The 25810-nt window shown below is 35.3% G+C and overlaps 2 protein-coding genes across 5 annotated transcripts; both read left to right on the plus strand.

Annotated features, from left to right (window-relative positions):
- Nucleotides 1-2626: 2626 nt before the first annotated feature.
- LOC112525554 (probable transcription factor At5g28040) lies at nucleotides 2627-4272 on the plus strand. Its single transcript, XM_025135732.1, has one exon. It carries the CDS (start codon nucleotides 2732-2734, stop codon nucleotides 3926-3928), a length of 1197 nt encoding a protein of 398 aa, XP_024991500.1. The 5' UTR covers nucleotides 2627-2731; the 3' UTR covers nucleotides 3929-4272.
- A 6533-nt stretch (nucleotides 4273-10805) lies between these two features.
- Nucleotides 10806-21961, plus strand: LOC112508724 (RNA-binding protein 39). 4 transcript variants are annotated; one of them, XM_025113455.1, is made up of 14 exons: nucleotides 11574-12162; nucleotides 12297-12469; nucleotides 13628-13706; nucleotides 13856-13912; nucleotides 14394-14449; nucleotides 16117-16348; nucleotides 17018-17104; nucleotides 17188-17262; nucleotides 17398-17481; nucleotides 19006-19070; nucleotides 19150-19348; nucleotides 19424-19512; nucleotides 20860-20974; nucleotides 21735-21961. In XM_025113455.1, the coding sequence occupies exons 2-14, from the start codon at nucleotides 12396-12398 to the stop codon at nucleotides 21774-21776; spliced, it is 1254 nt and encodes a 417-aa protein (XP_024969223.1). In that variant the 5' UTR covers nucleotides 11574-12162; nucleotides 12297-12395; the 3' UTR covers nucleotides 21777-21961. The 4 variants fall into 4 exon arrangements, with proteins under 4 accessions (XP_024969205.1, XP_024969223.1, XP_024969232.1 ...); XM_025113464.1 differs by having other exon boundaries at nucleotides 12390-12469; XM_025113437.1 differs by lacking the exons at nucleotides 11574-12162; nucleotides 12297-12469 and adding an exon at nucleotides 10806-11546.
- Nucleotides 21962-25810: the final 3849 nt, after the last annotated feature.

Below are 25810 nucleotides of genomic sequence, written 5' to 3' on the forward strand. Positions count from 1 at the left end.
AATTAATAAAACCTATTACAACTTTGTGAACATACAAAATTGGTAAAGTATTGTTTGAAGAAAAATTCTTTGAAATTATTCAAAGACAAGTCTTTAACAGATGGATCAGTCTCGATACAAGATTCCCCCCGTTAAGGACAACTTTTTCTAAAGGTAAAACAATATATGAAATAAAAGTAAAGAAACAAAAGAACAGTTGGTTACAGATTTTGTAAGATATAGAAAAAGAACCACAGTCTTCTAAAAAAGTGAAACATATAACAACAAAAAGAAAAAGAAACCTACAACGACAAGGAGCTAACCAACAAGACCATGCCACCACCCACATCAATCAGCCCACGAGATGTTAAAATTTTTGGCACATTTTGAGACCCAATGGAAAGAGAGAAACTGCTATCGCTACGTGGGCTTCTTCTTAGTCTGCTCAAAGGGAAGGTCTGTAAGAGTAGATAGGACATAACCAGAAAGTTTGTGGTACCATTAACCAATGTCTGTGATTCTAGAACAAAAGAATTCTACTAAAGTAGAGGATAGGATGCAGCAGAGGTTGTACTTTCTCTTCCCAGGTACGGGTGAGGGGAAAAGCTATTCTAGCATCAGCATGAGTATGCATTGACCAGAGACTGGGAGTAGTTGTCATCTTAGATTTATGAGTTAGAACAATGTTCACCAACTCTTCCATAGTACTCATCCAGCCAGCTTGGGAAAGCGGTTTTTCTACTACTCGGCGTTAAGAGAAGCTGGGTAGCTCCGTACTCTATTCAAGGAGGCGGCTTTCGCCTGTAAGGACAGTTGGAGTTGACGGTCCTAGTTTTGTTACAGTAAGAGTTGTTGCTGGAATAACTTGTGTTGATGGAATAGAAGCTCTTCCTGCTCTCGTATCCGAWAAAGAATAGGCCCAAGGGACATCCATGGACAACCGCCACCCACGTAGTTTACCTAACTCAATCAACTCTACAATCGATACTGGTGCCGAAAGATGCCACCCTCACCAATTAAAAATACCCTTCCACAATAAAAAAAACGTTGAAACGATGTATGAAGCAATGGTTAATAGTTTCAACATCGTATTTAAAGAATCTTTTTTTAAAAACAGGTCCTACTGATTGTGTTAAGAAGCCCTAAACACCACAAATGGATTTTAATAAATATCTGACTTTATAAATATCTCGATTGATTCTTTAATATAAAACGTTGATCATAATTAATAAACTCCAAGGTTCAAAAAGGCGTGAAGCGTGGCGTGGTGGTGAGGTCAAGCCTCAAGACTTACATGCGGCGTTTTTCAAGGCGTGATATAAGGCGACAAATTTGTATGCCATGTATAGAATTATATATGTAGATATATGTTTTCTATATATTATCTAATCAGATAATGATATTAAAAAATGTCATATTAGAAGAAGAAAAATCATATAGATTATTATTATAAAAATAGGTTTTTGATTAAATATTTAAAATAGTTATTAGAAAAGTAATTTTACAACTTCATTTTAACCGTAAGTCTGTAACGTTTATGAATTTGTGAAAACTGTGAGTGATATGATTAGTTAGATCTATAAAAATGTAAAAACACAAAAAATAAAAAATAAAAGAATTGGAAAAAAACCACGTATTACAAAAAACGCGTATTGTGGAGCGTCATGGCGCTTCTCAATATGCCATGGCATGAGTCACACCTTACAAAAACGCTATGTCATTTCGTAACGGCGAAGACACGTCTTGTGTCATATCGCGCCATGGCGCGCCCTTTTGAACATTGATAAACTCTTATCATATTCCGTAAATATTCAAATCATAAAATATGATTCATTTTCATAAATATCTCAGTTGATTAATTTGTACGAATGAGACGGTTTATATTTTAAACCTCCTTTATTTCAATAAATATAAAAAAAATGGTACGATGTCTTTTTCCGTTCACTTATGTTGCAATTTGATCATCGTTCATAAAAATTTCCCACATCGAAATCGTTATCCCACATTTAGTTATGTGTCTTCTATTTCAATCACCGTCATAAAAGTTTTCGAGATCCAATTTTTACCGTAAATTAGCATATCGTCACAAAATAGGATTTACGTGTTATATTTGTCAGCCTTACTTTTCAAAGTGTTTGTGATTTGTTTTGCAACGTATGTGGTCCTTTCGAAAATTATGGTACAAGTGGTTCTCCGAAGCATTTATGGTTTGTTTTCAAAGCATTGCGGAAATTCATATCAATCTTTGAGTTGTTCCATCACCTTTTATATACAAATAGCAACAGACGTATCGCATACAATCATATATGATATTGAAATTTACCATCTTCTCGTAAATTGATCAACTTTTTTCATAATCTACTAATTATTGTGAAAAGATATGTATATGTTATTATAGATTTGGGATCATATGAGACAAAACTGTTTTCATAAGATACGTGATACAATATTTTTACACTTAAAACTTTACAGCAAAACAATATAAAGATTAATGTTTTTGCTGGGAAGATTCAATTTTTTTTACTTTCAGCTTATAAATTTTGAAGTATTTAGAAAAAAATAAAATTCTGTAAGCAAATCAAAGGAGACACGCCATGCCCACGTTCCACGCTACTTTCCGTGGTCCTCCACTCAGTCTGGCCTAACCTGCTGCACCCAACCAAACCCTCCTCTATGTTTGGCACCGAACCCTAGATTAGATCATACCCAACCACCATTACCAACCAACTCAACCACAACGACGACCATCACCATGGCTTCTCAAGAAGACGACCACATCACCACCGTCTACGGCGAAGATCTAGACGAAGATGATGACACCGAAGACGAAGATCTAACCCTAAGGAATCAGAACGTCGAAGAAGATGATGTTGACTTGGTTGATGACGAGGAGGAGGATGATTCCATGTCCTCCGGCGTCGGTGAAGTCACCATAGCTGTACCTGGTGTTCCCACCGCCGCCGATACCGATACCGTAGCCGCTACACCAACGGCAGCGATAACTAGTACGGTTGACGTCACTCCCGTTCCCCGATCTGATGTTGTTTTGGAACAGAAGAAAATTATGCCTTTAGATGAGTCTCGGCGGTTGTTCCAGCGGTTGTGGACAGATGAGGATGAGATTGAGCTGTTACAGGGATTCTTTGATTACACCAACCAGCTTGTTGTCAACAATTCGTTCCACCACCATCACCACCATGATACGACTGCTTTTTATGACCAGATCAAGAATAAATTGCAGTTGGATTTCAACAAGAATCAGTTGGTTGAGAAGCTAAGGAGATTGAAAAAGAAGTATCGGAATGTTCTCAGTAAGATCAGTTCAGGCAAGGATTACGTCTTCAAAACCCCCCATGATCAGATCACTTTCGACATATCTTGTAAGATATGGAGCTCCGAAGCTGCTGTCCTCTCCACTCCTGCATCTGTTGCATCTGCAGATGTTGGCAGATTCGAAGACGAAGAACCGAGTAATCCTTACCCTAACCTGAACCTTACTTTCAATTTGAACGAGCAAAACGGTAATGGTAGTGCCTACCCCAACAGTTCAGAGAAGAAAATTCCCCGATCACGAAAGCGATCAAGGTCGAGTGGAGTCAAAATCGAAGAAAAAACCAGTCACCAACAGCCTGCCCCAGCTGTGGGTGTAGGGGCTTCAAATTCTTCGAACCCAACCCCTAATCTTGTTGAAGAAACTGTGAAGAGTTGTCTACTGCCATTGTTCAAGGAGTTGCTAGACAGTTCACAAAATGGGCTTCGTGGCAGTTCAAGGGGATTAATGAATTTGGATCCTTTTGGTGGATCTATGAATTTGCCATTTGGGGACATTACAGATGAGAAGTGGAGGAAGCAACACATATTAGAATTGGAGGTTTGTTCAAAGAGATTGGAATTGGTGCAGGACCAAATCAAGTCACAGTTGGAGGAGTTGAGATCAATGAGGAGGTAATAAGAACTCTAAAATCTTTGTATGTAATCAATGAGTAAATTCTTGAAGTTGAGCCACTTCTTATCTCTTGGTATTTAAGTTCATACTTAAGTTTTATGGTCCTTTGATCAATAGTGCATACTGTAGTAGTCAATTTAGTCTGTTTAGAGCTTATCTTCTTCCTTGAGGCTTGTTGTTGAATAATCTTTATCATGTGTTCAGCCTTTCATGGCTATCCGCCATGAACTTTGTGCACATGCTTGCTTCTACTTGTGGGAAAATTGCATGAACTTGGAGTAAATACTTTAGCTTTCACTTGTATCAATGAATCTCAATAAGATCATGAGTAAAATAGATTCACATCATCACTTTGCAGCCACTGTTCCAAATTCACAATACTTGAGAGTGCACATTAAGGGGGTAATGAGTGTTTGTTGTTGCACCATGTGGGTTCTTTAGTAAAGGTGTTACATTTGTGCTTGTATACAGCTTACAAGAACATAAAGGTTTTAGGGGCTGTTTGGTTGTTCCTGTATGGATAAATTGTTTGTGTGGATTAATCTGTCTATAAAGATTGGAAGGGTTTTCGTTTGAAAGGGATTTTTCAGTTGAAGTGGTCAACCCAGTGAGTAAATTCTTAAAGTACAGCCAGTTCTTATCTCTTGGTTTAAGTTCCATAAGTCGTTCAGTACTTCAGTAGGCAATTTAGGGGCTGTTTACTTTTATTCCCATTAAGCCTTGTATGGGTTAATTTGTTATCAGTGAATGGGAATATGATCAAGTGTAGAAAGATGCAAGTGTCGCACAGATTTAAACCTGTCTGGACACATCTTGAAGAACATAAACATGATTGACTGTTTAAGGGTGCGTTTAGTACATGGAACAAGACACTACAAAAATTGTTAGTCTCACGCACGGGAAGACATTAGGTTTTGACAGGACCTAACTATGACAAAAACGCATTTTTTTGTATATCACCAAAACAGGCAGAACAAAAATGAGGGAAACGGGACAAGATTGGTAAATTACCAAACCCAAATGACATGTTTATTCTTCTACAAGAGTTACACAATATGGATTCTCTTTATAAAATGGTCCGAACGGCATGGGCAATCCCCGAAGGTTTGTGAGGTCGATATGTTGAATGCTCATTATTGGTTGTTTTCGAAGTTTATTATGGGAAGATGATCTTACGGGTGGAAAGTAGTTGCATAGTTGTCTTGAATGAAGCTTGGATACATTTTATTTTTAAATGTCAAGACACGCACGCCTCTTGTTAGTTAACGAATCTTAAATCCACAACGATAGGTTCAAAAGGCTCGGTTAGCATTGGTTGAACCAAAGGTTGCCGAGTATTCCATGCATCTTTGCTTTCAAGTTCACATTTGTTGCACATATGAACATGTCAAGTACCAAGTGAAGATGGTCTATTGGTGATTTTATTGCACATTTTGCTTGTTAAGAATGTTCTTTTTGAGTAACCGTGGGTTTTCGGGCCGATTATCCTCAGGCGGCCATTAATGGCCTGGAGTCTGAACCTCCATGACCATAAGGGTTTTGGTAGCGCTCGAGTTTAAATCTAGATTAGATGAGATTTTTCACTACATCTCCAAAGGCTTAACCAATCCTCCACAAACCAACTTGTGTTGCTTTTTTTCATTCATCGTTTATCTACAATGGGTAGGGTCCCGTTAATGACCGAAATTTTGCTTTATTTCTTTAAAATAGATAATCAAAATTCATTATTTAAAAAAAAATTACATCCAACTTCAACATTTTTTTCACATTGAATGCTTATAATATTGATTATATTATTAATTTCTTTTATATTTAGTGAAACTTCATTTATTTTTTCTTATAAACGTTAAATTTTAAAATCTGTTACGGGTGTAAATATAATAAAAAATTTATTTCGTTTGATTCGTAACACATGTAATTTGTGAAAAAGGGTTCTTTAGCACTATATAATTCAAGGTCCATGAACTTGCTTGAAAAATAGAACCCTTATCCATTGACAACGGAAAGGTCCCTAAATACGGACAGTTTAGGGCCGTTTACTTGGTAAGTGTTTACCGGATAAATTTTCTTATCAGATGAATATGAGAAGGGCCAAGAATCTTACCGGGTAAGAGTGATGAGAATAATGGAGAATCTTACCCGGTAAGTGAAGATGACGACTCTTACTCAGGTAAGCGTTTACTCAGTAAATTGTTGCATTCGATATGTTTTGATGTACAAAAATCTTATTCATCAAAATAAATCATAATGTTGATTATTATTGGTAAGCGCTTACCAGACAAGCAATTAAGTAAGCGGCCCCTTATTTTCTATTTTTGTGGGACCCTCCTTATAGATTTCCTTCCGATATGGTTTTCTTGGTTTTAGTTGACCAAACTTGTTCAAACTCTAATTGATTAATGAACACCTTGGTACTTTATTCTTCATATTGCAATGAAAATCTTAGACCAGTAAATGTTGTCGGTCAATATCTATTATGATATAAATTATTAATCTTATTGATATAAATTTTTGTTATAGATAGATATTATTATAAATGATGAAAAATAAATTTTTATATGTTAAAAAATCAAATAAGTTAATAAGCAATCCCAAACACTCCTATAAGTCAATAATATAGAAGACCGTCTTTTTTGGTCATTTTACAGATATAAACAAAATTTGTCAAACACTAAAAAACAACTTATCATCTTATTGCAGTTTTGGTACCGCTATAAGTTAATCTAAACACTTTTTAGAAAACTCCGATTTAATACCACATAAGTTAATAAACACTTTTACAAAAAAAAACTTAAGTTGTTTTAAATAAGCAATCCCAAACATCCCTTAAATTTTATTTGTTATAGAAGAGATAATTTATGTTATTTGTATCAGCCATTTTTTATGTTATTTTATGATTTTAATTTTTTTTATTTCATAGGTGACTTTTATTATTATAATTTTTAATTATTTTTGTCTTTTTATTATAATAAATGATTTTTGACAATTATAATTTTTATTATTATAATTTTTTATTGTATAAATTATAGACTAATCTATAATTGAAAATTAAAGGTTTATAAAATATATAGAAAATTTAGGAGTGCTTGACATTATTTATTTAAAATAATTTATGTTATTTTTGTAAAAGTGATTATCAACTTATATGGTGATAAATTGGAGTTTTATGAAAAGTGTTTGGATTACTTTACGACGGTATTGAAATATAATAAGTTAATTTTAGTTTTTGACAAATTTTACTTATATATGTAAAATGACCATATGATTTCGATTTCTGTAAGTCGATTTCGATTTCTGTAGGTAAAGGTCGATTTTGATTTATGTAGATGAAGATCGCTTTCTGTGTTCGATTTCGATTTTTTGTACTTGAAGGTCGATTTTGATTTCTACATGTGAAGGTCGTAATCTGTGTGCGTGAGGAAGGTCGATTTTTACTTATCCGTTTCCAAGAAGTTTGTTGCGGTTTATTTATTCGTACTATATTACTGTAATTTCATTATTGATTTTCCTTGTTTACCATAAATTATAGGTTTTCTTGCAAGAACGAACTAACAGGGTCAGCTACCCAACCAATTTTCATAATTAAATAACGTTACTGTATAGGTAGAGCTCGTTGTGAAAGATTGCTCTGAATTGTTTTTATTTCATTATTTATTTGTTCTAAATTATATATTTGAATAGAATTTGATTTGCACTAAATTTGTTTAGTCATTTTTCGTTTGCTTAAACCCTAGTGTTGATTCTAATTTAGTTAGGGGTTGTGTTGGCAATTGCTGAATGATTCAATGTAGAATGATTAAGTGACCAAAATAGTTAAGAGACTTTCATGATATAGTGCAAAATAAAATATAATTGTTTGGTAATTTATTTACAATGAAATTAAGACGTTAAATGGTTAAGGGAGACAGATGATACAAAATGATGCAGAGAGTTTTAAAACCATTAAGAGTTTTTATTGTCAAATAAGATTCATCTCTTAATGATTCAGAATTTGTCTATTAATAAAAATATTAAGAGGTAAACAAACAACCCTTTATTTAAATTAAAATTAAAACATCGTACTTAATATTAGAATTCGGTTAAAAACATGGAAAATTTTAGGAAATCAACCAAAAAGTTATTTGTAATGATGGAATTCGGTTAAAAACATGTCGAAAAGAATATGTAGTCTTGCATCTTGCTCGAAAGGTTAAAGACGATTTCATTTGGAAAAAAATCTATTTTATTTCTCAAATTGATACAATTAACTTTTTATCGGGTCAAATTGCGTTGACTTTCTCTCGCATCAACCACGATTTTGCGACTTTAAATGTACACCTGCTCAAAATAACTTATGGGTCCGCCACTGTTCATTGTGATAATAAATGTCCATCTTGTTATGAAATTGATTTACACACCTTCAATTACGAATTTCATCATCAATTTTTCCCCTTTTATCTAATCGAAAAGTACATGGAACGAAATATAAAATCGGTTTTGATTGTGTAAAAGAAAAAAATCAGTAAAAATATGAAAATTGCCTCGCATTTGACAGATTTTTAATAGTTATCAGAGGAAGGACCAAATCTTGACGTGTTTGCAAACTATGATGGTATTTTTGCAATTCCAAAACTGTATGGGTAAAAAATGTTATTTTTGATAACCACAAGGACCAACATTATAGTTTACTATTTGTTTTATAAGTAGAAGAGGTGAAAAAGTGAAAAAAGTGAAAAAGATGAAAACGAAACGGGTAAAAATATGGGTCACTTCCGTCAATTACCCGTTTCTTGTAAAATGGTTAAAAAGGGAGGACCCTCTTACAAAGGTTTTACAAATTATTCGGTATTGAAACCATATGACAACACTCCAGATGATGACATTCATTGTTGGTAGGGGTGTTTAAAATAATCGTTTGCCTCTTAATTGCGACATTAAGAGAGAGCCTCTTAATCGGGTAAGAAGCTAGGGCTGTTTGGCAAAAAAAAAAACCTCTTAATGGTGACAATTATAGCTTAATGATTTTGCATCTAGGGTTTGTCTAATGGTTTAGAGCCCTATTTTTCCAGGACTACCCTCTCAAGCATTTCTCACGCTGCTCTCAATCGAATCAGCCACATTCTTCATGGTCGATCTGTTCAATCGAAAATCTTCCACATTCTTCACGATCGATCTGCTCAATCGAATATGCAACATTCTTCAAGTACATCTCTCACGAATTGAAACTGCTCATCTCTCACAATCTGCTTTGTGCCTACTTTATTTACAATAGAAGGGGGTTTGAAATGCTTTTATTGAAGTAAAATGAACTACTGACCTAAGACTTATCAAAAGAATATTCAATGAATCAAGACTTGTCATCATATCATCTGTTGCATATGGCCATCTGCTTGAGGTAAACAGTATTTTTGCTTTCTAGAACTCATACTTATAAAATGAACTGTCATACTGACAATTGATTTCTTAAAGAGGAAAAGAACGATGAATCTTGATGAGACATTAATTGATTGCGTTCGTCTTTGAACCCTAATGTTTTCGGTACATATTTTGATACCTGTCCGTGATTATAGGTTACGACTTGTAAATATTGAAGGACCGCTTTAGATCTGCTTCTTAGATGTTCGATGCGTTTTTTTAGTATCGTTTATTAATTGTTGTTGCTCAGATGAATGAATATAGCTCGCATGAACTAACAGACACATGTTCGTTTAGTTGTGTTATAGTGTTGGTTGGATTCCAGGCTCTTTTGAAGTGCAAGAAGTTTCTTCAAGATATTTGAATTTCAACACTAACGAAGGACTATTTACGAAGAGATTACGAATGGTCAATTAGTACATTGTTTTATTTGATAGATATAATGAAGATATTAATGTTATGTTTGTTTGAATAAATATGAGATATTGTTTTGAACTAATAATGTTATGCTTGTTTCGATTAATATGAAATATGTAATTATATTTGCAAAGCAATTGTTTTGTTCAGATATCTGTCAAATAGTTATATTTCATTTAGTACTAAATCATACAAAGGGTTAAAATGGTAATTTGTTGTCTTTCAGATAACAGTTACCAAACAACCATATTTCATTCAGTACTTAACCATTATATACTAAATCATTCAACAACTGCCAAACAACCCCTTAGTGATCACCGTTAAAAAATGATTGTTGCTAGGCCATCCATTATGGTAATTGTAAAACGAATTGCTAAAGTGACCTGTAAGCATAAACGAGTGATGTGATACAAATCTATATATCTATTAAAAGAAGAACCCTGAGTGTTTGAGGTGACATCATGAGAATTGAGTATTGAGGTGTTGGTGAATTGTGTTTGAGTTTGAGATATCTCACACTGGTGGGGAGTTGAAAGATTTGAACAAAATGAAGTATATAAGAAAGGTGGATTGGATGCCTTTGTGTCGTCTAATGGGGTTTGTCTAATAATGTTGTCTTTATTTGGATGACCCTATTTGAAATCTATAACCACGGTTGGAAACCAAATGGTATAAATTATAATGCAAAATTATATATATATATATATATATATATATATATATATAAGTAAAATATTGGGGTGATGAGGTGACACCATGACAATTACAAAAATAAAACCTTGTGTAATTAAAATAAATAACGGGTTTGCTAAATCAAAAGAAGTATGAGGTATAATTTGGTGATAGAAAATCGTTTTTGGTAACTTGTGATGTGGGATCACTTATTCTTTAACCGTCGTTAGGCCTAGTTACTAAATTTGAAAACAATAAGGGAATTATTGATAACTTCTAAAGTTGAGGGGAAAAAATGAAAAATCAGTGAATACCATATATGGGAATGGGACGAAATAATTTACTCTTAAAAAAATACTTAAAAAATATATAAGTTCAATTGAAATGCTTTCGGGTATTCTACTCCCAACAAAAGAAGCCCTAATTTTAGGTTTCGCACTCACCCTCCATCGTCTCTGACGAAGAATCCACGGGAACTTCGGCTATCAAATTCAATCCTTCAAACCCTAATTTGGACTTGGGGAAGTGATCTCATGGACTTCGATGAGTATGAGTACTTGGAGAAGACCGTCGATGAGCCTGGTAACCGGAATGGTTCTTCTTCCAAGACCAAAGACGGCGGTGCCGAGAAGAACGAGAAGGGTTACAGGCGGAGGGAGAGAGAGGAAGACGATGGGGAAGATGAAGGAATTGTGGAAGAAGAGCGGAAGAGTAAGAAAAGCAAAGGGGTGGAAGAGAACGGTGGGAGTAGGAGAGACAGAGAGCGTGACCGTGAAGAGAGGTCTTCCAGGTCGGAGCGTCACAGAAGTAGTGGTAGAGATGAGGTGGATAGAGAAAGAGAAAGGGATCGGCGGAGAAGCAGTAGAGATGGAGAGAGGGATCGAGACAGAGAGAGGAGTTCGAGGGACAGGGAGAAGGATAAAGATAGGGAAAGAGAGAGGAGGGACAAAAATAAGGATAGGGAGAAGGACAAGGATAGAGAAAGGGAGAAGAGGGAGAGGGAAAGGGAGAGAGAAAGGGAGAAGGAAAGAGAAAGGTCAAGGAGGAGCCGCAGTCACTCCAGGATTGAGCGTGAACGTGAACGTGAGAAGGAATTGCTGAGAGAAAAAGAAAGAGAACTCGAATCAAGGGAGAGCAGGTGAAGAAGTCGTTCCTTAAACTGATTTTGTTTCTTATAATGCAATTTTCTAGTATTGTTTTATGCAGATTGGCTTCCCAGTTGATGGTTGGGAGTCGGGACGATGGGTTTGATTTTCAATATACAATTGCATAAACTATCTCCCTGCATTTAGCTTAATCGAGTCCAACTCAATGAATTTGGTTGTTTTGAGACCTCAAGAGTAAGGCTTATTAATTGAACGGTGATGCATGAATGCCTGATCCCACCTGGTTCTAGATTGAGATTTAAAAACCTCAACCTGTTGAAACAAGTATTATTAATTAGTTGAATGGATCTTTTACTTTCTCAAGCCTAAATTGCTCTTGTTCTTCTTTCCTTGTGTTCCATTTATGATGGAGTGATGAGTGTCTGTTGTTCATGGGAGAAAGCTAAATGGAAAATTCCCCACTTTATAGAAAATAAGAGGCTGTGTAAAAACTATGTAGTTTAGCTACTTAACAAGCCAAGTATGTAGCTTCTAACTTGGGTTGAAATCGTAGATGGAGTATTTGCACATACTAATGAGCTAACAATGCGGAAACTTCTTCACGGCTTCACTGAAGAAAGTGCTTTCCCACAAATTGAGTTTCATAAGGTCTGTTTGGTTCTTTATTTTATATTTGACCTCTAAGATTTGGCTTGAGTTCAATCTTCAACTATTTTGTAGATAAATGGCATTAAGGTTACTTGTGGCCCGAGATGTTAACGAATGATGTATTGGATTTTTAGGTTGGCAACGCATATGGTGCTGTCTCAGTCTATGAAGTTTTTGTTCACTGCGAAGACGTTTTTACTTTAACTCCATATTTAAGTTCCTTGCAGTGAACCATGGAAAAAAATATGCAATATCAAGCTGTTGGAGTTGTCCAGTACCAGATTATACTGTTCTGCAAAGTGTTGAAGTACTATTTAATTGCCTCAAGAAATCAAAGCATTGTAGAAAACATGAGCTAAAGATTAGGTTAGCTTAACTAAGTACTATACATAAGAATGTGAAAGGCCATTTTACAAATCTAATCATGTGCTGCATCTTGCAGATATGTATTACTCTTCCGTCCACTCAGACCAAGACAAATATCTATACTGATATTGAAGTTGATGCAAGAGGATATTATTACTGAAATATTATGTCTACATGTTTTTACTGTTAAATCCATGATATATTGGATGTTTTTTCGGATTTAAAATTGACAGCTGGAAGAAATTTTAAAACCAATTTATAGGAGCCTTATGAATCTTTTCTTGAACAATTTGGTTTTGAGATGGAACACCATGATGCAATAGATTATAAACAACACACTTCTAATCTTCTTAGGTAGTTAGGTGTATATAAGTTGGAATGACAATGATAATGCTCATTGTTACAGAATGACACACAATAATCTGTTGTGATCTTATTCTCATGTGAATTAGTACTAGGTCTTTTGTTGATAATAGATTGATATGTTTTTTGGCCAATTTTCATTTTATATCTTGGAATATTGGATTTGGATCAAGTGATGTAACTAGTCACCTTACAGTCTTTGAGATGAATGATTCTGTCTTGTAGTTCCATACAGTCTTTGAGATGAATGATTCTGTCTTGTAGTTCCATATATGATGCATGCATCTGTATACATAATCATATTGAAAATGATATTAATGACTTTTCTCCTAGGTGAGATACTCTTGATGCTTTCTTGGTCTTGTTGCACCTTTATATATGTTAGTTACATTTAATACATTGCAAGAATACAAGGAGACTTACAGGGTTTTTGACACGATGAATCGAGCATTTCTCAAAACACTAATAAACATAATAGGTCATATGAGAGCTATGTTTTATGAACCATTATGGTGATGTTAAAAAAGCGTTGAAAGAAGAATAATTAGGTTTGGTTTGCATTCCCAGTTAAGGTATTCAAGTTCACATGCTGTTTTTTAATTGACTGGGAAAGTGCTATTCTCTTTACAAACATATTGTGCACTTTTAATATTTCCGAAAAAGGTAACCACACAGTATTGATCAGTGTATACCCTTGATATTCTACTTATTTTTCTGTAAGTTGTTCACTTGGCAGGAGATTGAAAGATAAAAAAGAAGTGGTTGAGCCTGAAGCTGATCCAGAAAGGGATCAAAGGACTGTTTTTGCTTACCAGGTATATGGATTATATCTAATGTTTATGCTATTGGAGGAATTTTATATTTTGCTCGTGTCTTCTCATTGTCTTTAGGCTCTTTTTGTTGCTATTTTGTTTCTTAAAAGTAATATTAACCACTTGATTTGGTGTGAATCTGTTGTTTGCAGATGCCGCTGAAGGCAACTGAATGGGATGTTTATGAGTTCTTCTCAAAAGCAGGAAAGGTAATTGGCAATGTCTTGGCTACTCTGTTGAGAATCAAACGCTTGTATATGTTTCCTGCTACACTGAGTATCATTATTTTAGTTTCCAAATGGGGTTCACATATAGAGCAAGGTCAACTTATATCCACCAGGTGGCATGTTGCTCTTAATTTATGATTGTAGGTTATGATTTTAGTTCTAATTTATGATTGTTATTTGCACACTGCTTTACACGCCATGATTACTTGTTATTAAGATACATCTCCTTCCTGTTGCAGTAAATGCTCCTCTGCCTTCAGTTCAACTAGTATATTGACTTTCTTTCCCAACCTTCTATTATAGTGGGGTGAGTGAATTTTTGTGGACATGTTAGTTGATGATCTTGTGAGCACCTCCAGTGTGGTAAATATATATCATGGCGTCCATGATGGTATAGCATGATTAATATGTCCTGGAACTATGTTATGTTCTAAATGTAGTTCTTTTATCACTTCATCTGCAGGTGAGAGATGTGCGACTGATCATGGATCGGAATTCACGAAGGTCAAAAGGAGTTGGGTGGGTGCCTCTGTTATATTCTGTCTTTATTCCTGATGATAAGTTGTATTTTGTTTCTAGAATAGGTTGAGCTCGTGATATTTAAATCTCAATGTGCATCACAATTAAGGGTTCTTGACAGTCTGTGATGGATGAAAGATTTGTTATATTTTGCACTTCTTTTCTCATTTTCATGGTAGATAAGATGCTCTAGAGTTTCGGCCATTTATTTTTGTTCTTCCATGTTTTGGTGGGCTGAATATGCAAAGTTTTTTGGCGCATTTGGTGACTCAATTGTTAGTCTTTGGTTATACTTCTACAAGTACTTTTTACGTGTTTGAAATTAGTCTTTTTTGAGAAGCATTTGGCTTGTTTCTTTTCAGTACCGCAAGTGGCTGTAGGAGCTAGGCATTTGAACTTCTGTGGGCAGGTTGTTTCTTTGTTTTTGGTCATAACTCATAACTATCCTATGGGGTGGTTGTGAATGATGGACGCTCCCTGCTGACACAATGGTTCATGTAACTAAATTTATGCTTATACGTAGGTAACCTGGTAGGGTTTATGCAGTTGCTTAACTTTATAATGTGTTAAATTGTGGTTGTACTAGCAAATGTTCATCTTGCGAACTCATTATATGGTCATTCTGCGTCCACTTCTTGTTGTAGAACTTGGAAAGGTTTACAAGCTTAAAACTACTCAAAAAGGGACATACCTCTATGGATTTTCTTAATAAGTTCATAAATTGACACCGTTTAAACCCATTGCACCAGACCTAGTAGGTAGTTTAAGTGCTTTACTTGTATATGCATTTTCCGAAAAGTATTGGTTTCTACAAAAAGCAATGGAAGGCCAAAATATAAAAGACAATGTAGTGTTGCATACCTTAATAGAGGTGAAAGAACACCCGACTTACCAGGCATAGAAATTTAATGGAACGTAAAGGGAAAGGGAAGATGCTGGAGATGGTGATGAAATTACATGAAAGGCCGCAGAAGGTAGCAGTAAATTATTGCTATCGTCATGTAGAGCTGTCGCTTCATGAATCTCAGTTGGCCATGCAATGAGATGACTTAGAGAACTGATATATCTACTGTATTTTGTTGGTTAAGCCACACCTAAATGCCCCTAACCAAGAATATTCACATGGCAGAGTTGAACCATGCCTGCTTCTATTATGCACTGTGCATGTTGTCTCGTGAAAAAGGCAGGAGCCTTATTCTTGAGGTTCACACATTGATAGGAAAGTTTTGTCGTAACCCTTGGTTCCATCTTTTCCCCCTCAACTTTTATGCCTTAGTTTTTCTGCATCGCACATTGCTTCTCATGGTATTGTTTTTAACTCTTTCCAGTTCATGGAGTCATGGTGCCTTGCGCATGTCTAGACAGCTAGGTCTATGTGGAACATAATACTCAGAAATGACATTTTAACTTGGGCCTTATTTACTTTGACTGAATAACTCTGTCTATCTATTAATGTCATTAGTCATTGTTCAATATTTCCTTTTAACTAATGAATGTTATCAATGTAATCTGTTTTGAGAGAATACATAATATGGAATGGTATTATTTAGTTATTCATGTTTGTGTGTGAAAAGACTCTTCCGCTAAGTTTCTCCCACATAAAGTTGGTTATGGTTGAGTCTTTAGCACTCTGTAATTTAGTTTCTGTTCTGAACCAATAACTGCAGGTATATCGAATTTTATGATGCAATGTCTGTTCCAATGGCAATTGCCCTCTCTGGTCATCTACTTCTTGGACAACCTGTAATGGTCAAACCTTCGGAGGCTGAAAAGAACCTTGTGCARTCTAATGCTTCAACTGGTGGAGCAGGTGGTATTGCAGGACCCTATGGTGCAGTTGATCGGAAGCTTTATGTGGGAAATTTGCACTTCAACATGACTGAATTGCAACTCAAGCAGGTGAGGTTTCTAGGCAATTTATATGGTTAATGCTTGCTGATAAAATTCATAAGCTTCAGCTATTGACCTATGGTTTATTGTTTAAGTTGATGTACTAGTTTTATTGGAAAACAAGTTCTTACATTTGGTGTATGTGCCTTGTTCCATGGCGAATGGAATAGTTTTGTGAAAATAGATTTCAATCATTTTGATGATGTGTTTTTTTTTCTCCTTCTGTTGAAGTTCATGCTATCTTTTTCCTTAGATTTTTGAGAGATTTTAATTTTTCTGTTTTAGATGTGATTCAATTRATATGATGGAAACCATTGGTTTAATAGTGGCTTTGTTATTCTTGAATGAAGATGTGKAAATTCTACCTCAAGGGAACCAACTTGGCTATTTTAAACTTAACAAATCTACTAATCCAGATTCCAGACCAACATGACAGATATGTTCAAGTACATCTTGGGGTAGTTTTTACTTGATAGGAGATGCAAGCCCACTAAGTTATATGAAACTGTACAAGCCTTTCATATACCTAGTATAATGCCTCTAACCTTCTGCATATCTCACGGAGTCATGCAGAATATGCATTTTGAATCTGGGAAGGTGTAAAACATGCTTTAATATTCTATTCTTTGATTGCTTATGCACTCTTGTCATCTTCTTTATGCTTTTGATGATTTACAGATATTTGAAGCCTTTGGTCCCGTGGAGCTAGTGCAACTGCCAACAGATCCTGAAACAGGACACTGTAAAGGTTTTGGGTTTGTTCAAGTCAGTGCTTCAATTTCAACTATTTTTTACTGGTTGTCTTATACGTCAAGATGAATAAATAACCCATTTCCCATTTATAATAGTTTTCTCAACTTGAGCATGCAAAGGCAGCACAAAGCTTAAATGGGAAGCTTGAGATAGCTGGGCGGACAATTAAGGTGAATTTTTGTGCTTGTGGTGTTGGTGTGTTCTTATGTGACTGCTTTTTATTAAAGTTTGACCTGATGACATATCTTCAAGCCATGCATTTTATTTCTGAGGGCCCATGCTTCAAATTTTTGTTTGTTGTGTAGGTATCTTCAGTTACGGATCATGTTGGCGCACAAGACTCAGGAGCTAAAGCAGCAGACTTTGATGATGACGATGGGGGAGGTTTGGTAAGTCCATCTGCTTGATATATATTTGTGTGTGTGTTTGATATTTTTCATCGTTACATTATGGAACTAATGCCATACGTTGCATTAACTGCTTTCCAAATTTTGAATCTATTTCCATAACCAATTGGTCAGCACTTATTGTTACATCAGATGGAATTGGCTACATTGATAATTTTGGGGTCAACATAACGAAACCTGCAACTCTGAGGTCACTGTACTGTTTTATGAGAGGAATTTTTGTCAAAGTTCTTCTGTATTGAGCATAAAGCTGCTCCAAACTACCATCTTTAAAGGTTGGTTGATCCAAGAACCATTTCATTATGATCTGGTTGTATCTAGAATAAGATGCGGATTGACCAATGGGAGACCAATGGTTTGATCAATAGAGCGTCTTGCTATAAAGAAGTAGGTTCAGTTGAAGTTAAGTCTTAAGAGGACGCAAATCCACCATGATTAATTGGATGCTGAATTGAGGAATTTGGCAGTTCATGTGAGATGTACAAGTGGAAAACTCATCTAGGCTCTCTCTCTCTCTCTTGATATGAGATGGTTGCCAGTCAAGGTGTAGGGGAACTTAGGTCTGGCCGTCTGGCGCCTCACCATAAGTAGTGGCATAGATGACAAGAATGGCAAATGCCATATGCACCATTATGAGATATGACACATGATGGCTCACACAACTGTTTGTGGCCTCATGTTTCATCAGTGAACAGGCCTGGATTCAAGAAATAGGAGAGATGAGGAAGAGGAAGGTGAAGCAAAAGCAAGAGAGCCAGGTACCTGGTCATTTTTTAGGGTTGACTTTGTTAAGATATTGCTCATCCCCTCAATCTGTTTGGTGGATGTGGTCTATGGTTTAGTGGAGATCTTTCCGATACTAAGAATTTTGGGTTGCTTGTTTTTTTAAAAGAAAATTTTGAATATATGTAATCCTTGTACTTGGTATCTTATTTTCAGTTTTTACTTCTTAAGTGCTAAAATATACTTCTGGTATAAAGCGAACTAATGATGCATATTTCATTTGAGATTGTTACTAATGAAATCTAATGTTATTTTTGTATTCTGAACTGTGAGAATACCATGATTCTCCCATATTTGTTTATATTTACTACCATGGTCTCAAACTCAGATTTGTCAGTTTAGATGTCTTATTTTCCGTTTCTTCTAACTTGTGTTCTGAAGTTCTTCTATTGGCTTTATCACCTAATTCTTAAATTCTTGTGTGTTTGCGTTTATATAGCACATGCTCAAAGCTAACATACAAAACAATCTGACGGTTGAACGAATGGTCAAACTTCTCTTGTTTGAATTCATATCTCTGATTAAGTGGGTCTGTGAGTTACCATGAACAATTGTCAAGTTTGCTGAACAGTCTTATGGTTTGAGGGAGTTTACGTGATCTTTCCAATTTTTGGTTATTCTTGTTTTGTCAACTCTGTCTCACTCCTTGTGGCCATGTTATCGATGAAGTGAACATGCCGATCCTTTGATAACAGATGATAATTGTATGTTTTTTCTCTACAGGCTTTAAATGCTCAATCAAGAGCAATGCTTATGGCAAAACTTGATCGCAGTGGTATTGCATCTAGGTATGTTCATGGGATGCTCATTTCATTACATTGCAACATTACTTTTACACAATCTTTGATGATAATATTATGCTTGCAGCGTTCCTGGAGCGCTTGGAGTTGCAGCACCTCTAGTTAATGGATCTGCTCCAATTCAAGCCAGTGCTTTACCGATTAATGGCCCATCCACAGTTCCGGTTCCAGGTTTGGCCCAAATGGTTTCATCCATTGCTTCAGAGCCTGTTGGGAACCCCAGCGAGTGTCTACTACTGAAGAATATGTTTGATCCCTCTAGCGAGGTTTGCATTTTCCTTGGTTGTTAAATTCAGCATCTTCTACTGTTGAAGCAGTTTAACTTCAGGTATATTTTGCAGGTTGACCCAGAATTTGATTTGGATATAAAAGATGATGTGCAAGAAGAGTGTTCCAACTATGGTAGAGTGAAGCATATCCATGTTGACAAGTATGTGTTTTCATGATGCTTTTTAAGATACCGTTGTTATCTTGGTTTTGATTTTGCATGAGGAAGTCTTGTTAGTCACCGAACTACACATGTGCTCAATCCAATGGTTATATGATGCTTTTTTTTGTTTGTTGATGATAGAGATGAATTACATCACAGTAGAGTGTTCCATGAAGTTCTTTCACATGATAGTGGAAATAGTCAGCAAAAAACTAAATAGATATTTGGGGAGAACGTGAGGCCAACAACAAAAATATTCGTTCAAATGATCATTGTTAAACAAGTATAGTTATGGATGGAAGTGCCATCTGATACAACGAGTGGTTCAACTCTGAGTTTCAACTTATTTTTGTTTTTAGTAAAAGAAATCCTATTATATGTTGTGCATCCCTTGGCTCTTTCTTTTTTGGGTAGGGGTGATGAGTGATGATCAGAAAACAACTTGATAATGCTGAGTTTGTGAATGTGTATGGTATATACAAGCAGTGTTAAAAAAACACTAGGTGTTCTACCAAACTGGGTGGCGCTTAATTCATTAAGGCGGGATTAAGTGGCCATTAAAAGGTTCAGTTTTAATGTGTAAAATCCAATCTATATAAAATAGCCTTTTAGCTATTTGTCAATTGCCAGCGTCCTAGAAAGAGGTAATTGGAGTTGGTCTGTGTCTGTCAAATAACCTTCCGGCACCTAACAGGGATCATGGGACATTTAAAATAAAGCATAAATTCATTTAAATATATAAAACATAATTTTGTGTAGTTTATGTGAACATGAAAATTTGAGTTTTGGTGCTATTTTGTATTGATGTAATTACCTATTTGAATTAGTAGTTTCATTGATAGGGTTGCTCGGTAAGATTTGTAACATTCTAAGTCGAGCAAAGTTGATTGATGAATGCAAGTTTAGAGAAGTCGGTTGATCTCAGCTTGAACTATTGAGATACTTAATTCAATGATTTGTTGCTAACAGAGCAAGTGGAAACTCCTAGGCAGTCGATTAAGCGGCTGTAGGCGGGCTTTTATAGAACACTGTCTACATGGGTACATAGAAGTAACTTACCCTTCTGTAACATTTCTGTTCACAATGTTGAAATACCATTTTGACGACTATATTGTATCTCGCCATCTTTATCCATTGCAGCCCTTCAATTGTTTCGTTGTAGATGCCTAGTAGAACCCCTGGTCTAACCCACATATTTTGTACAGTCCTCGTTTTGTGCATTAATATTTTTTATTTTGTTTGGAGGCATTTATTAATTGTTATTATTGCTTTGTTGTGGAACCTGCCTTGTTTCATGCCTCTCTGTGCAACACTAATACACTGTACGATTAACCGTTTGGCGAACAGGCACAGTGCCGGTTATGTGTATCTGCGATTTGAAAGTGTGGAGGGAGCTGCAAGAGCTCAACAGGCAATGCATAAGAGATGGTTTGCCCGCAGATTAATATCAGCCATTTTCTTGGTAAGTCACTTTATATGTGCTCGAGGTACAGGTCTCTTTCACATCCCCTGTTTAAATACTCCAGTGGTTGCCATAATACTTGAAAAATATTGTTGGTCTAGATTTCAAAGCACGATATATCCTCAAAGATTGTTGATCAGAATGTATGGCACACACACACACACACACACACACATATATATATAGACTTGGGATCACGTGAGACCAGCCTGTTTTCATGAGACCCATGAGCACTTTTTTACACTTGAAACTTCACAGCAAAACGTTGTGAAGGTATTCACATTGTTTTTGCTGTGAAGGTTCGGCTTTTTTTACCTTTACAGCGTTTTGCTGTGAAGTTTCAAGTGTAAAAAAGTGGTCTGACGAAAACAGGCTGGTCTCACGTGAACCCAACCCTATATATATATATATTTTCTTCAAAGGACGATAAATCCTCGGAGATTGTTGATCAGAATGTATGTGTGTGTGCCTGCATATACATACACACACACACATCAGGGGTGCAAGGAACATTGTATTTGTATAATCTCTGATGTTGGATAGGTCTTTAAACGTCATATATATAGCTTTAGGAACACTTCATGGTATTTGATTGTGGAACACTTGATTCAAAGATTAGTTGCTAATGAGAGTGTTGGGAGGATGCTTACCACTTAAGCTGGCCTAAGCAGGGTTTTTTAGAACACCGCCAAAAACATATGTCGATAGGCGGTTTTTCTCGTCTCAATGAGACTGATGTTTTTTTGTTTGACTCCTGCAGCAACCATACGAGTATGATGCAAAGTTCAAAGGTGCGGCTTGATGACGTTGACAGACAATTTCGGTCTCAAATTCATTAGTTTTGGTTACTGGGTTGCAATCTACATTTCTACTTTGCATGCATGTATAATGATTCTGAAATTGGTTTTCCTTAGGATCATATATTATAAAATGTTTATGTGAAATATTGAATCAAGTGTTTGAATTATGACGACTTTATTTGATACTTGTGTGACATAAGTAATTGGATTACATAGCGAAAATATGGGGAAAGTTCTGGAAAATTCCAATAAACTTTTACATTTTGATTGATTAAATTTGTGAATAATTTTTTTTAATAAATAAACTATCAAACTTTCAGAATTGGTTACCTATATTCTTTTAATATTAAAAAATATTTATAATTAATAAAAAAATACTTGATAATAGTGAAAATTCCTAATATTTATAATTAATATAAAAAATACTTGATAATAGTGAAAATTCCGGGTAACTTGATTGCTCTGACTTAGACGGCCATGAAAAGCACTCTGATAACGAAACCTTTTGCAGTGAAGGGGCAGAGCGTTCCTTGGTCTCTCTTGACAATAGCTTACCTTTCTAATGTCCTGCCTTGACGAGTGAGAGAGGTAGCCGAATTAGGATATCACTACTGGCACGGACTGCGCAGGAAGTTGCGATCCTAAAATTAATTAGAAAAATGAACTGGCCATTACCAAATTAGACTCCTAGTGTGATTAACATCGGCTTATATGTCATCAGTCGTGTTGGGTCTGCCGCTCAGTTGAAAACGATGAAACAAATCTGCGGTAGTTCAAAACTGGAATCATTTCTATTATTTCCAAACCCTACGACAATTAAACCTTTGCACACAACGATATCGCTATCCCTTGTTACTCTTCGTCACTCTATCATTGTCAATTTCCATACCGTTTAATCGTTGTTGTGGTCTCTGTCATCAATCTCCCTCTTTTTTTATATGTTTTTATTTTTCCTCTTTTACATTAATTTAATGAAGTGTGTATATAAAAAAATGGAGAATCGGGAAAAAAAAAAACAATCAAGAAGATGGAGATTGAAACGGAGAACACTCGGAAAATAAATAATTTCTTGGATAATTTAGTAAACAAACTGATTTTTATAACTATAGTTAAAGATTTATTTGGCCATATCCGATTTTAAAAATCAACAATAATGTTGATATACATGAAGCTATTGTTCGAGTTTGAGCATAAATTACCATGGTGTCAAAATTGTCAAACTAGGTTCTTGGAGGCCTAAGCTCATTTTGAAAAATATGTTTCACGAATCGTAAGCTACGACACGCGAAGGAATGTTTCCATGGATTTCCAACGCCTCGGGAAATTGGTCGAGATAGATGACAGAGCAAGAACTAGCACGAATCAAATCTTTTAATAAAATCTATGAGGCTGTTTGGTTTATTGAATTCAAAGGATTTCAAGGGAATTGAAATATGACCAATTTCTTCGACCAAATTTCAATTTCTTTGTTTAGTTCACATATTGATGAAGTAGAATCCTTTGAATTCCATTGGATTCGTTGAATTAAAGATTTCACTGTTCCATTGGATATCCCAAAGATTCCAATTCCTTGACAATTTCATCCAACAAAACATGTGGTCAAATTCCATCAGATTTCATTCTAATTCCTTTAAAGTCAAATTCATTTGATGGATTTCAATTCCATCGAATTCCATTCTATGTAGTACGTACCAAACACACCCCACTTCTCCAATGTATCTCCTTTGCATTTTCTTCATGGGTTTTTGACTTTTGAGCCAACATACTCAAATACACATATTGAAAAAGAAGACATCTTTTGACTTAGAGTTATTAGACCTTGAAATGTGATTAGTGATCTATACATTCCTTTAGCAAAAGCAAGATAAAAATTGATATTTTGTATCAAGATTTGTGTTCTAGCAAAAAGCACATCATATACTAAATCGGTGTCTCGATAAAGGTCTAAAAAAAGTGGATTAGCCAAGTTGACGAACCACTCTAAACAACAGTGTCGTTATCTCCTTCTCTCTTTACATTTATGCATCGAATATCTTGTAATCGTTGTTTTGTAAGAAAGTATCTTGTTGGGACTTTGTCGAAAGAGTTTTCAGAAGTATCTTTTACATCCTTTACCTCCTCTAGGGTTGTCTACGGGTAGGGTTTGAAGTAAAACTGATTTATGGGCTGTTTGACAATTGCTGAATGGTTTGGTGTAGAATAATTAAGAAGCTCTCATGATATAATGCAAAATGAAATATAATTGTTTGCAAAATCATTCAGATGGTTTTAGAATCATTAAGAGATAGACTTTTTTTTTTTGCCAAACAAGATTCAGCTCTTAACGATTCAGAGGTTGTCTTTTAATGGAACTATTAAGAGGTAAACAAACAACCCCTTAGCTTTTTTTTTTACTTTATAACCTTTCTAGATTGTTTCAGATAAATTTTTTGGGTTAAAAGTATGTCTATAACCAATTTTTAAAAATTCGATAGTTTATTTATTCAAAAAAAAGGTTTAGGAACTTAATGATTCAAATTGAAAAAGTTCAATGATTTTTTCATTTAAAATAAAAGTTTAGAGACTTAATTTCTCTTCTAAAACATCAATTACGTCTCCCTTTTTACATCTTGTCCTTATAATGTTAATTTTATATGGTTTTTTTCATGACGGGTCCAATGGTTTTTAGATGGCTGGGCGAATTGTAAAAAATATGCCCCTGCCTTCAAAAAACAAAGAACACATTGGTTCCTTTAGATGCTATCATATATGCTCAAAACGTGCAAGCCAATTAGCAGTCGTCTCCTATATGATGTTTCTAATGAAATCTTATTTTGCGACGTCACTCATCCATGAATCCTTTGCGTTTTCTATATGTGGATCAACTTATTTGATGGAATAACCAACCGTACATTGGTTAACCTTAACGACAGTCAGAGTGGAAACATCATCATGTAAATTAGGAAAACTCTAATTCAGGGTCTGATCTTCATATCCGACATGTTTCCGTGCCCCAACAGAATCATTGATTGCCTACCAAAGTAAGAACAACAAAAGACTCGAAGATCTATTAACATTCCATTCAGTATGCAAGAAGGGCAGTTTCAGCGATGGTTGGATCATGAAGATATGCCAAATTCTAGTCTGTATATCTGAAGCTAAACGTTGTGAGATCTTCTTGTCTCGTTTAGATAGTGAGATATGCCAAATTCCACCTTGACCGTCGTTTTCTAATATCTACATACAAACAGAATGCATAGCTTCTCTATTAGAATCATCAAGAATGTAGATACGTAGGACATTTACACCACTCAATCATTGCGTCGGTTTACTGAACAACCAATCAATTTGTTTTCTTCTTTGTTTCACTTCCACTATCCACCATCCACTAAGAGAACGTACACAACTCCGTTTTGATCATTTCTTGTATTCTAAGATCATAGTCTCATGTCATTTCGTTATTATACAGTTTTATAACATAATTTACTACTGAACCATGGATTAAAAACTTACTTGACCGTTGATTTCTATTCTTGATTTCAGTGCACACCTCTAACTTCAAAATGCCCCTGACTTGCAACTTTTCGTACTTTATTTGCTTCTTCTACCTTTTTGCTTCTTTAGGGAAAGTACAAATGACCGAAAAAAGACCCTTTTCCACCTAGTTTGGAGGCTTAATAATAAGTAGTATCGTAAACATTTAAAACAACAAATTATCAGATAGCAACTAACCTGATATAGTTTTACATCGATTTTAATGCTAGAAGGATAATGGAAGTGATTTGGGCGTATGGAAACTACACAAGAAATGTCGTAGACCATGTCATTAGTCATTACTTCGCATAATAGTTCAACCAGAAATGGTAAGTTCTAGAGGTTAGCTTCGTCCTCCGGATCTTTTTCTCCAAATTCTCTATTCTCTAAAACCATGTTCTTCAACAACAGTGTAATGAGGTTTGTGCTATTGGCCTATTACTTTGCAAAAGACAACCACTCAACCAGAAACATTCGAAGTTCCAAGGAAGTTTTGAAGTACCTGACTACCTGAGAGGGAGCG

Source organism: Cynara cardunculus (assembly GCF_001531365.2).
Source record: "Cynara cardunculus var. scolymus isolate 2C chromosome LG 1, CcrdV1, whole genome shotgun sequence".
Lineage (NCBI taxonomy): Eukaryota > Viridiplantae > Streptophyta > Magnoliopsida > Asterales > Asteraceae > Cynara > Cynara cardunculus.

Coding starts and splice junctions, on each gene's coding strand:
- LOC112525554 (XM_025135732.1), top strand. CDS start 2,732: ATGGCTTCTCAAGAAGACGACCACATCACCACCGTCTACGGCGAAGAT.